General features: G+C 38.6%; 1 protein-coding gene across 1 annotated transcript in view; it reads left to right on the top strand.

Moving 5' to 3' along the window:
• The window catches only part of LOC106878424 (protein capicua homolog), a 93,287-nt gene that overhangs the window by 21,254 nt on the left and 59,400 nt on the right, over positions 1–12,633 (top strand). The window contains exon 2 of the mRNA XM_052975061.1: positions 7,833–9,422. Coding sequence (XP_052831021.1) covers positions 7,838–9,422 — 1,585 coding nt within the window. The 5' untranslated portion in view covers positions 7,833–7,837. The remainder of the gene's footprint in view (positions 1–7,832; positions 9,423–12,633) is intronic.

Below are 12,633 nucleotides of genomic sequence, written 5' to 3'. Positions count from 1 at the left end.
CCCTCAAAATTTCAGGCCTTGTACCTATAGTAGAAAGAATTATTATTATTGTTGTTATGGCAGTAAGCTGGTAGAATCATTAGCACACTAGGCAAAATGTACTTTGTCTGTCTTTATATTCTAAGTTTAAATTCAGCCAAGGTCAACTTTCTACATAACTCCCAGTGGATTACTCTCCCTAGGTTGTCATGTCTTGTATTCTTTCTGTGCCAGCATGCTACATTCACTGACTATATGAGTAATGCTTTCCTCTTTTGATTTGCATAACTTACATTGGGAATCTACTTGGTTTTTGTCTACCTTGGCTTTTATCCAATTAGTCCTTAATACTTGATATTGTGCAGCTACTAACTAACTTTCTGTCTCCCTTTTCAGCATTCCTTTCTGTAACCATAGCCATGTCTCACTACTAAAATATTGGATGGTATTTTACAGGTTGACAGTGCAAGCCTCAATTCCAATAACTTTCAGTTTTTTAGGTAGCATTTTGGGTGTTGTGCCAAGTGCACTGATTACCTCAGAAATAATTGTTGTCTTAGTTTTCCACAGTCTCTTCAGCTCTCTGGATATTTCTCAGTTTTTTTTTCAATTTCTTAGGTATCGTCTCTGTTACCATATGGAATTGCAAAGTGTATGATCTTACACTGTTTATTTTGTTCTTTATAATCATATCTGGTCTTCTTGCTTCAGTAGTGTGATCAGTCTTTCTGAGGAAGACCCATTTAATCCTGTAATTCTCATTCTCTGTCATGGCCTCTGGTCCATGTTCATACTACTTTCCTGTTATTTCAAAGCCACCCCTGGTTAACATTCCAATGCACTATTTTACCTACACAATCTTCCCTGCTCTTATACTATTTTTGTGCTCGCTTACTACACTCTCTTTAGAGATTATTGATACTTTCATCTCCTTTCCTGCAGATTCTACATGTGTTGTCTCTCTGAATTTTGTTGATCTTTGTCTAATAGCTTATTTCTGAGCAGCTATACTTAGTGCTTCAGTCTTTCATTTCATGCTTCCATCTATCAGCTAAAGCCAGTGTCCTTTACTTCCAACCTTCTCAGTTTGTTGCATAAATTGGCCATGTAATTCCAAAAGAATTATTATTATTATTATTATTATTATTATTATTATTATTATTATTATTAAGATGAAAAGCTGGCAGAATTGTTAGCACACCAGGCAAAATGCTTACGTTTTGCATACATCCTTACGTTTTGAGTTAAAATTCTGCCACGGTCAACTTTCATCCTTTCAGGGTCAATAAATTAAGTACCAGTGAAACACTGGGGTCAATGTAATCGATTAGTCCCCTCCCCCCAAATTTCTATTATTATTGAGTGAGAGAACAGTGCATCAAAGTGACACTGGGGTCAAATATACGAAGCCCAGTGTACCCATCATGACTACCCGTCTGATAAGGGTACACCAGGCACATGCATCACAAACATATGTGTGCAACCTGGTGATCTCATATCAAGATAAACAGCACATGACCTTGCAGGTGAGGCTCAGTTAGAATTTTTGTCAGGTCGAGTAGCTCATCCCACTCAAAAGGTCCCTAAATAAGGGTTGTTTGAGGATGATAAACAAAACACTCATGTCTCCAAAGGTGAATTATTCAAACCCCAAAGAATTCCTCTCAACACATGGCTACGATGCTACCCCACTACTTCTGCTCGTGATCAGAGATGCACATATCGTCAACCAAGGGACATGCTCAAGTGGTTAATGTCAAGCAACTGACAAGCAAATCTATGGTATTGAGCAGAATATCTGCTGTAGCCCATCTTTTATACCAAAACGAAACAATGTATATAGTAACACTTCCAATCAGTTAAGATCAGAAGCCGTGAGAGCCACTGCCTGGTACTGCAGCAGAGTATTTATTATTATTATTTACTTTCAATTTGCATATTTATTACAATCATTTGCTGAGACACACCCAGCGCCCTAGGGTGAGTGAAGGATAATAGATGTTACAGTATGACTGAAATCTTAGGGAGGGGAAGTGGCAGGGGCAGTAACGAAATATCTTTATGTAATACAACACAGACGTTTAAATTGATAGAGTTTTTCTAAGGATGTGGGCAGTACTTGTCAGCACAATCTTTTGGATTTCTCTGAGACATAGTTCTCCTTGAATGATATCTAGATGTTTCTCACATCCCTTTTTTATCATACCTAGAGCACCTACAATAACAGGAACAAATCTCGCTTTAAGATGCCACATCTTTTGTATTTCAATTTCCAGGTCCTTATATTAACTTAATTTGTCAAATTCCTTTACTGATATATTTTTATCAGTGGGAACACTGACATCTATTAGCCTATAAGTATTTTCTTCCCAGTCCTTAATATTTACGTCTGGTTGATTAGCCTGGATCGTTCTGTCGGTATTGACTGGAAAATCTCAGAGAATAGTAACATTTTTACCTTCAATGACTGTCTCAGGATGATGTTCATACCAGTAAGCAGGAGTACTGATTTTGTAGTGTTAGCATATTTTCCAATGTAAATACTGTCCTATTCTATTGTGATGATTTTTGTATTCGTTTGGTGTCAGCACAAGACATCTTGAGACAAGATGGTCTTTTGTTTCGTCAGATGTGTTGCAGAATCTGCATATAGGGTCAGAACCATTTTGAAGAATGTTAGCCTGGTAGTTTTTGGTAAGCAAGCTTTGATCTTGTGCCGCCAATATGAAACCTTCAGTTTCTGTTTTCAGTCTGGACTTCTCAGCCACTGATGGGTTGTTGCTTGGTCTACATCAGCATTTTGACTTTGAAGTATATACTGTCCATGCAGAGGCCTCTGGCTCCACTGCTCCTCACATTTATTATTATTATTATTATTGTTGTTCTACATTCTTGATTTGAAGGATGAAGTGCATCAGGGATGAAGTGCATCACTATTATTTACAATTATGATGGAAGTGCTGGCTTGAAGTATAAAGGAGTTTACTATGGGAATTGCTGTATGCAGATGATCTGGTGTAAAGAGTAGATTATGGATGAATAAATGGAAGGAATGTATGATGGTAATAGCAAATGGTAAAATTTGTAGTGAGGTACAAAGAGCAGAGAAGTCACCAGGTACAATTCACAGGGGAAAAATGGAGTAGATTATATTGAAGGTACAATATGTGATGGGTGTGTTCATCAAAAAGTAATACTATGAGATGTTTAGTAACTAATATGGCAGCTACACTTAAGTATAACGTTTGTATGTGGAGGGAGTTGTAGATCAGGGAAATTTTGAACCAGATTTTGAAAATGGTGTGAAGATAAAAGGTGTGGAAAGATTTTGTTATCTTGGACACATGTTGTATGGGAAAAGGGAACTTAGCAACAGTGCAAGAGTATGATATTGTTCATGGAAGTAGTTCTGAGAAGCAAGTGATTTGCTAATGAGGAAGTGAGTGTTGCTGAATGGAAAGCTGCTTGGTGCATGTGTGTGAGTGAGACACAGGTAGGAAACATAGAGCACCAGAGACAGCTGAAAAGAACAGAAATGAGAATGGTTTTAGTGAATAAGTGGAATATTGTTGTGAGTGAAAGGAAGACAAACAGGGAATTGCAAAAAAGAATAGAACCAGAAATGAATGCTGTGAAAAGAAATGAGAGATGGCTGGGTCATGTAGTGAGGAAGGGTAAAGGTGACTGGGTGAGAGTAGTGATAGAAAAGAACATAGAAAGAATTAGAGGGAAGGTAAAACCTAGGAAGACATGGCTGAAGATAATGGAAGGGGAAATGATGGCAAGAAGGATTGTGAGTGTGGATGTAAAGAATAGGGCAAAATTGAGAAGAATATCATGGGGCATGCCAGGATAACCACTAAGTTTGCTTGGAAAATGGTTTTAAAACACTTGTTGATTTGTTTTGTGTAAAATAGTACATAGTGTTTGTTAAAATATTGTTGGCCCAAATAATGTTGAGCAGTATCACATAAGGGCTATTGTAAGAAAAAAAGTTGCCATGCCTGCTATAAAGTATCTTATAGACAACTAAGACTACACAATGTTTTATGTCAGGTAGTACAGGAAGATGGATGTTATAAACTGGAACATTTGTATGTTGTTGCAGTAACTGCCCATCTCTCAACTGTAATGCTGCATGCATAAATACCTGCTGTCCTGGTAACTTACATTTGTGGTTGGGTGGATAAGGTATTGGTCTATTAATTTAATAGGGCCTGAGTTTAAATTTATGGCAGGTTTAGGATGTTTTGTTTTTATTGGATTGGCCTCAAAAATTACTTCACAACTACTCTTAAAATGGTGAAATTGACATTAATTCTCCTCTTAAACAGTTCATGGAAAAATGTACTGGATGGAATTCCAGAGAACTGAAGTGATTAATGAGGCCTAAGAGATGGTTATTGTATGGGGGTTGTGTATTAGAGCAACACATTTAATTTTATATTGTTTCGGTTCAGTTAACTATTTAGAGCAAGCATCAAATCATGTGGGAATGAGCTGCTTTTTTTATCATCTACTCAACAGTCCGATTAAAACCCTTTAGAATCTTGAATACATTTAATTTTTGTAAATTCACATTCTGCTTACCCTGAAACCCTCAAACTGTTTGCACACCCAATAATCCAAATCCATCCTTGCAATAGCCCACATAATCTCAGTAGTTGATAAACTCTTCTATCTCTCTCCTTGGTAACTTACATACACACGTGCTCCTTCTTGTCACTGCTTTGTAAAACATGTATACAGGTGCTGCCATGGCAATAATATCTATATAACATCTTTGTCTATTCAGTGCTGAAATATTGATTTCCATATGTATTAAATGTTATGTAGTTGTATAATGACATCTTCAGCTGAGTTCCTTATTGAATATAAATAGATATAAAACTAATGTTGGTTACCAAGAGAGTGCTCTAGTCTTTGACGTCTTGATAGTGGAATGCCTACATGGCTAACAAAATTGCTTCACACTCTTGAAACACTGAGCAAGTTTCATGCCTCTTTAGGGATCGCTCTTCTTTTACTTCTTCATGGTCTCGTTCAAGAAACCCACCCAGACAGTGTTCTTCACGTGACCTTGCCCTGCCAGCCCCTCCAGTTTGCTGGTACCACAAACAGTTCAAGGATCAAGCTCATCATTGTATACATACTTGCTCTTACACCCTGGCGGAAAACTAGCCAGGGAGACCCTGTGCACGTCAGTCATCTCCTCCATTGAAAATCCTCACTGTACATTCTTCGTCCGAGGCGCAAAATCTTCAAAGTCTTTTATGGTAGACACAGGAGCCAGTGTTAGCATTTGGCCTCGACAGTATACATTCACTAATCCTGCTCGCATTCACCCACTTCGTTCTAAAGTTGAGACCATGAAGCGTTTGTCTCCTCCTGTGTCTTTAAAACAGTTAAAAACATTTCTGGGTCTAATAAATTTCTATAGACAACTGTGGCAAAGTTGTCTCCTTTGACCCAGCTTTTAAAAGGACAGCCGACTAAAAATGCTAATATTTCATTGTCTCCTACTGCTTTGCAAGCTTTCGAAAAGGCCAAGACCAAGCTAGCCAATGCATCCTTTTTGGCTCATCCTGCTCTTGACACCAGTCTGTCTCTAGCAGTTGACGCTTCTGATTTAGCTTTGGGTGCTGTGTTGCAGCAAACTGTAAATGGACAAACTCAACCACTGGCTTTCTTTTCTTGCCAGTTGAAACCTGCTGAATTGCATTACAGCATTTTCAGTAAAGAACTTCTAGCTATTTATCTTGCAGTGAAGAACTTTGCTCACCTTCTCGAGGGTAGGGAGTTCACAGTTTTCACCAAACATAAACCCTTAACGTTTTGCAGTTTACCAAAACTGACCCAGAGAGACCAGGCACTTGAATTATATCTCGCAGTTCACCTGTGACATTCACCACATTGTGGGCACAAACAACATTCTTGCAGATGCCCTGTCTCACCTCCCAGTTTGTTCTTTGTCGTCTCTTGCCTCAATTGATCTGATCACTATGGCTGCAAATCAACCTTCCTTGGACTCTTTGGACGTGACTTCACCACAGTTTTCCTGTTGCAAATTCAAGCACCTACCTCTTCCATCATTCTTTGTGATGTTTCCACCGGGTCACCCTGGGCCCTGGGCCCCAAGCATTATCGTCGTCCTATTTTTAAACCTTGCACTCGCTATCACACCCAGGCATTGTGGCCATGGATAAGCTTATTTCGGCTCGATTTTTCTGGCTGAATATGCGACATTCTATTACTGTTTGGTCACACGCCTGTCTACATTGTCAGCATGCGAAAATACACAGACATGTGCAAGCTCCTTTGGGGCACTTCCAGCTGCCGGATTCCAGGTTAAGTTTTCTTCGTTCTTGACACAATCAAGGAGATTTTGTGCAACTGAAACCCAAGTGTTTTTCTGGTCAGCTGAAAGTAGTTTTGGCACAAACTTGGCAGACATGCGTCTCATGCCCAAACCTTCAGTGATAATGGACTGAACTGGACTGTAACTAATCTGCACATCCTCTGATAACTCACGGATGGTGATTCGTTGATTTCCTCTCACAGATGCACACACATCTGTGATGTTTTTCTCAGTTCTGCTGGTTGTGGGTCTCCCAGAATGTTTGTCAATATCAACATTTTTTCAGCCATCTTGGAAACATCTGAACCAGTTATATACTTGTGTGCGGCTCATACACTCTTCTCCATGCACTTTCTGCAACTTTGCATAGGCATCTGAGTAGGCATTGCCATGACAACTTTCTTTGTCATGGTCAATGCGATAATCACATGCTACACACCTTCCTTCCAAGCACTGCTGTAAACAGCAGAAGTGAGCGAGAATATTAAAACTTAGTGCACATGCACAACAGATTTCAAGGTCAATCTTTGCCAAGTGGCTTTACTCTGCATGCTTTAGTTGTCTATATTTTCGCACTTATACATATATATAGACACATATGTATATATATGTATATATATCTATATCTATCTATCTATATATATATATATATATATATATATATATATATATATATATATATATATATACCCACACTCATATTTACATACTCATTTATACATACATACACTACTATTTAAAATAGCCTGACTCCGCTCCATGTGACCCAAATCTTCACAGACCTCCCACAGAAATTTAGCCCATTCCGGCTCAAATTACTGAGCAAGAAGCCCAGTCACACAGCCCAATTGAACTGCTTAAAACAATAATACTACATGTAACTCCTACGAAATGTGTTGCGTGCCTATTTCTTCTGTTTGCCCCCCCCCCCCACACACACACACATATGTACATATAAATGTACATATCCACACGCATACACACATATATAGTAAAAGAAGTAATAGTAATATTTGGATTAGAAGTTGTATTGATATTGTTATGATTATTGTGATTATTACTAGGATAATAATTATTATTAATGTTATTAAGTTTTTTTATAATTTAAGGAAGATATAATATCCCCTAAGCTAGGCTTTATGGAATAGCAGAATTTTATTGTATGTTTGTTGAATATTTTGTGGTATTTATTATGAGGTAGAAAGTGTTTTCTAATAGCTGAAAGAACAGAAAAGATACTTTAGTAAATACATATTACTAAATGGAGTATTGTACGATATGGAAAATGAAAGGCCACATTGATTCATTTGGGTATTGAACTAGGGAATGTTGATGAACAAATCACAGTAAAGTAGTCTGTCCAAACCTTAACAGTTTCGATCACTCCTTTATGATGACCAAATAACTCTAAACTCTTTGCTATAGCCATATTTTTGTGAAATATAAATGTATTGTGTTTGTTAAATTTTAATGAAAGGTTTTTCTTATTTTGCAGGCATAATGAACCGAAGAAATGAGAGCAAAAGTCGCCGTAGTCGTGTGTCGCCCCCGGGCCGCAATAAGTCCCGACGGAAAATAGCACTGACACCTGAGAGTCAGGAGTTAACTCAGATGAAATCCAATGATGACGAGAGTACAGATGGACAAAATAAGAAGATCTCTCGCAAGATAACAGCGAAGTATCCCACTGACCCTGCCACACCTTCTTTGGTTGCTTCTGCAAACAAACGCTTAGTGAAGGTCAATAATAATATGAAAGTGGGTCGTGCTCTTCGCAAGTGCAGCCCAACTCCTGCAGACTCTGAGGAAATGCCCTACGTTGATAATCAATCAATAGGTCGTACACCGAATGGTCAGAAGATGCCAGCAGTTGAGGAAAGCCAGAAAAAAGTTATTGCTAAACCCCCTAAAAAGAGAAAAGCTACAGAAACGGACACTTCCAGTCCGCTACCCTCGCCTTTCAAATTGATGTCTCCAACACTTACACAGAATGCACCCCCAATTAATTTAAGAGATTGGAACAATCAAAGAGTGTTAGCCTGGAGAGAGAATGTTTATAAGCCAGGTGTTATAAAGAATGCTACAGACAGACAAGTTGGGGTGCTATTTGATGGTGAAACTGAAACGAAAATCTACTTTGTTTTTGATAGTGACTGCAACAAGGTAATCTGTGACCACAGTCCAATGGGCAACAGTGTACAGCTTGGGGCAGATGTGTGTGTTCGAATTGACTCTGAAGAAAATGTCTTTATTGAAGCTAAGGTGATAGATCGGAAAGTGAATCCAGTTTCGTTCCAGATTAAATTGAAAAGTTCTCAAATGTTGTGGACGACTCGAGCAAACATCCGACTTCTACGGCCTCCATGGTGGGAAGATTTAGAGGACTGTGGTGAGCAAAACCAGATGTTTCAAATGTCTAATCAAGTGATGAGCCCTGTACAAACTCCAAACTCTGTTTATATTCAACCAACTGTAAATCCCACCTCGTTGTCTATTTGCTCCAGCAGCCCTACTCCAACTTTTGAGAAGCAGACCAGCTTTGAACGACCAGATACGTCTGAGGATGAACTTAAAAATGAAAATGTCTATTTTGATTCCTCTGGCATGAGTACTCCAAGATGTGGGAGTGCAACACCTGGGGCTTCTTCTCAAAATGGTAAGGATCGTAGCAAGCCAGCTTTTAAAAAGAAGGATGAGGTACGATGTCGTGCTCAGTCCGGTGATAGCAGTCGAGCAAGTACGCCAAGGTCACCAAATCCTATTAGCAAGTACAAGAAAGGGGATGTCGTTTCCAATGAGAAAAGTGGGGTCCGTAAAAAATTCAATGGTAAACAATGGCGCCGTCTGTGTTCTAAAGATGGTTGCACAAAGGAATCTCAGAGACGGGGTTACTGCTCTCGGCATCTCTCCTTAAAAGGGAAAACTATGCGATCATCAGTGCCATATCCCGGACATAGAAAAGGGGAGCTAAAGGATGGTCAAATTGAATGGGAAGAAACTTCACATGATAGTGAATACGACCAAGAACGGATTACGACAAGCAAACTGGATGAACGTGAAGCTGCATCACTTTTAGTATCGTTAGGTAAGTTTCTACAGCTTTTATCATTTAACCCAAGGTCAGTGCTGATGGTGTTCCAGTTATGCTATTTACATCATTTGGGTTATCTAGGACAGTAGTATCCAGTATATGTACTTTTCTTCCTAAAATAGAGTGTGGTTTATGAGTGATTTGGCTGCTGTTTCTAACAAATTGAGTGACTACATAAAGGGTCATTCATGTGTTTGTTATTGCTAAGTTAAAGCAGTTGGTCCTACTCATGTACAATATCTTCTTCATAGTTTGACAAAAAGAAAAATAACTCAGTTGTTGTTTAGTCCATGTGGAGCAGACCTGTGATCAAAGGCATTCCAATCATGACCATCCCCTTTTTTTTTCAGGCATAGTATATCCTGTGGAGGGCTAATTGGGCCACTGGCCCAAAACCAAAGAGAGTGATAATAATAAAGCATTTATTGGTACCTTACCAATATAGTATTACTTTAAATTCAGTTTAAATGAAAAACTTGTAACTTTGCAAATTTTTGGAGATCTTTTGAAATTTGAATAGAAGATATGTATATATATATATATATATATATATATATATATATATATATATATATATACATATATATGTGTGTGTGTATGTATATATGTATTGTGACTTTGTGTCTGTATTTGGCCCCCCACCACCACCTCTTGATAACTGGTGTTGCTGTGTTTACATTCATGTAACTTAGTGATTCAGTAAAAGAGACCAATAAAAATGTACGAGGCATAAAAAAGAAAGAACTGGTGTCAATTTGTTCGATTAAATTCTTCAAGGCAGTACCCCAGCGTGGCTGCAGTCTCATGGCTGAAAAAGATAAAAGAACCACTAAATTCCTTTAGCAAAACTAAGGGAGGTAACTCTTGTACCTCTCACAGTCACTTTACCTGCTCGAAACAGCAACCCAAATGCTTTTAAATCAGATCCCAGTGTTGGATGTTCAAGAACCAATTGAAGTGCAGATTTTTAATCTTGAGATCATCCTGATTCCAAAAAGGTATAATATGTCTATGTAGAGCAAATGTAGACTGAGATACAGGGATCCCAGACAGACAGAATTTCGTTTGAATATAGATGGTACCTCCCTTTTGTTTTCAGTGATAGGAGGGCATGATTTGAGAGAGATGTAGCTGCTATCTTTTAATAGGTTGAATGACCAGGAAGCCTGTCTTATCCTGTGTGGCCTAACTACTATTAAAGAAATGTTAGGAGGGAATTCAACAACTCTTTATATTCTTGAGTTCAAATCTGAAGTCATCTCTGTTGTTTATCCTTCTAGTAGTAGTAGTATGAGGAGGAGGAGAAGGAATATAGGGGCATGTGCTGTAACAGCAAATCTCTGCATCCACCATCTGTTGGTGATTCTCTACTCCTGATGGATGACACCTCTAACCCATGGGTCTGTTTGGGTAGTCAGTGGCGATGGTTTTTAGTTGCCTTTTATGACACACACTTTGGATTTATTTTTTGACATGCTGGTCCCTACACAGCACTAGAGCAATTCTCAATCCTGGAAGTGAACCCATGATCTGGCTGTCATGAGTGCAACCCTCTAACTACTAGGCCACACACTATCTAAGATTGATGAAATATAATGCTGATAGGTTTAACCAACTGTTCTGTACCCTTCCTCAAAAGGTAATGTTAAAAATCTTTATCATTGTAACCAGTAAATGAGGTGGGGGTGTTTCCACTGCATGGATTGTCTGTTTGTCTCTGGCTCAAAGTGATGAATCCAACACTCATCCTGGGTTAGGAAACGTTCAAGGAAACCAACTGGATCTGTCTCACACAGTATCAGATTTCCACATGATGTGGTCAGCTTGGTGTGCTTTTGATCACGTGTCAGAAGACCATGGCACCCACTGAGCAGAAACCATATTCATTCCAAGTTCATTGTGCAGAATATTCACAACTCTCTAAAGGAACATATGAATAGCATTAGCGCTTTGATTTACCATCAATCTCCTATCATCCACTGGCATGTGGTGAACACAATGTTTTCTTCAGTGGACGTCTAAACATTAGGACATCTATAAGACTCTCCCTTCCCCTCCTAAATTCAGCCACCCACTTTTGGACTGTTGATAGAACTGGAGCATCATCCCCTAATGTAGCAACCATATCAGTATGAATGTCCTTGGAAGTTAAAACCTTTTTCTGCAGGTACTTGATAACACCACAATACCAAATTTTGTCCATTTCCAACAGAATTCACAACTAGTTACTTTTTGAAGTCTTCTTTGAACAGTTAGATGCAGTTATTAATAAGAAGAGCTGTAATCAATACATGCAAGATTTCATAGATCTAGCATCACTCCTTCATAGTCAACCTATGAACTTTTCAGCCACCTTCATATAACACTCATTTCTAACATTATTTAGACAGCCATTAATTACAGCCTTTCCAGAACACATTAAATCTCAGTCTCTCCTTTCTTTTGCCCATCATAAAACTTGCTCTACAGGAAACCTATTTTCATGTGTCATTCACTACTGACAGTACAACATTCAACATTCTTTGGACTAGACAAAGTCTCTCTCCCTCCTCTAAAGACCCATCCAAAGTTTATAGACCCACACTCCATCAAATTTGGTGTGCTTATGCATCAGAGTCACTTCCTACAATACCCACACATACACAGATAATACCATTCTTCATCTACATCCTTATAAAAAGCAAAGTTTGTTTGTACATTGACTGCTGGAAACACTAAATAAAATTGATAATATTTCAGGTTTTTCCATGTCATTTAAATCAATTTGACCATTCTGCAGATAACTGTGCACTTATTTTCTGAAAATGGAATGGCAAGAGAGGAGTTGGTGGTGTATTGGCTTCTATTTCTAGCAATCCACGTACTGTCACTTCACTGTTATGCTTTTTACAGAATGAAAAAATACTCCACCTATCACTCAATCCACCTCCAACTTTCTCTAAGTTTATACATTACATTTATTACTTTGAAGTCACTGCTGGACCTCTGCTTTCCCTCTATCTACATGTCGCTCTCTATGTCTATCTCTCTCACTATCTTTTTCCTCTCTCTCTCTCTCTCTCTCTCTCACTACCTCTTTTTCTCTCTAGAGAAAAGACATCTGTGAGAGAGAGGCGAGGTTACAGAGAAAAAACAAGTGAGACACCAGACCTCTGCTCTCTCTATATATATATCTCTCTCTCACTCTCTCTCTCTCTCTCTCTCC

This window comes from Octopus bimaculoides, chromosome 20 (genome assembly GCF_001194135.2).
Source record: "Octopus bimaculoides isolate UCB-OBI-ISO-001 chromosome 20, ASM119413v2, whole genome shotgun sequence".
Classification (NCBI taxonomy): Eukaryota; Metazoa; Mollusca; class Cephalopoda; order Octopoda; family Octopodidae; genus Octopus; species Octopus bimaculoides.
This window is presented reverse-complemented; position numbering and strand designations above follow the sequence as displayed.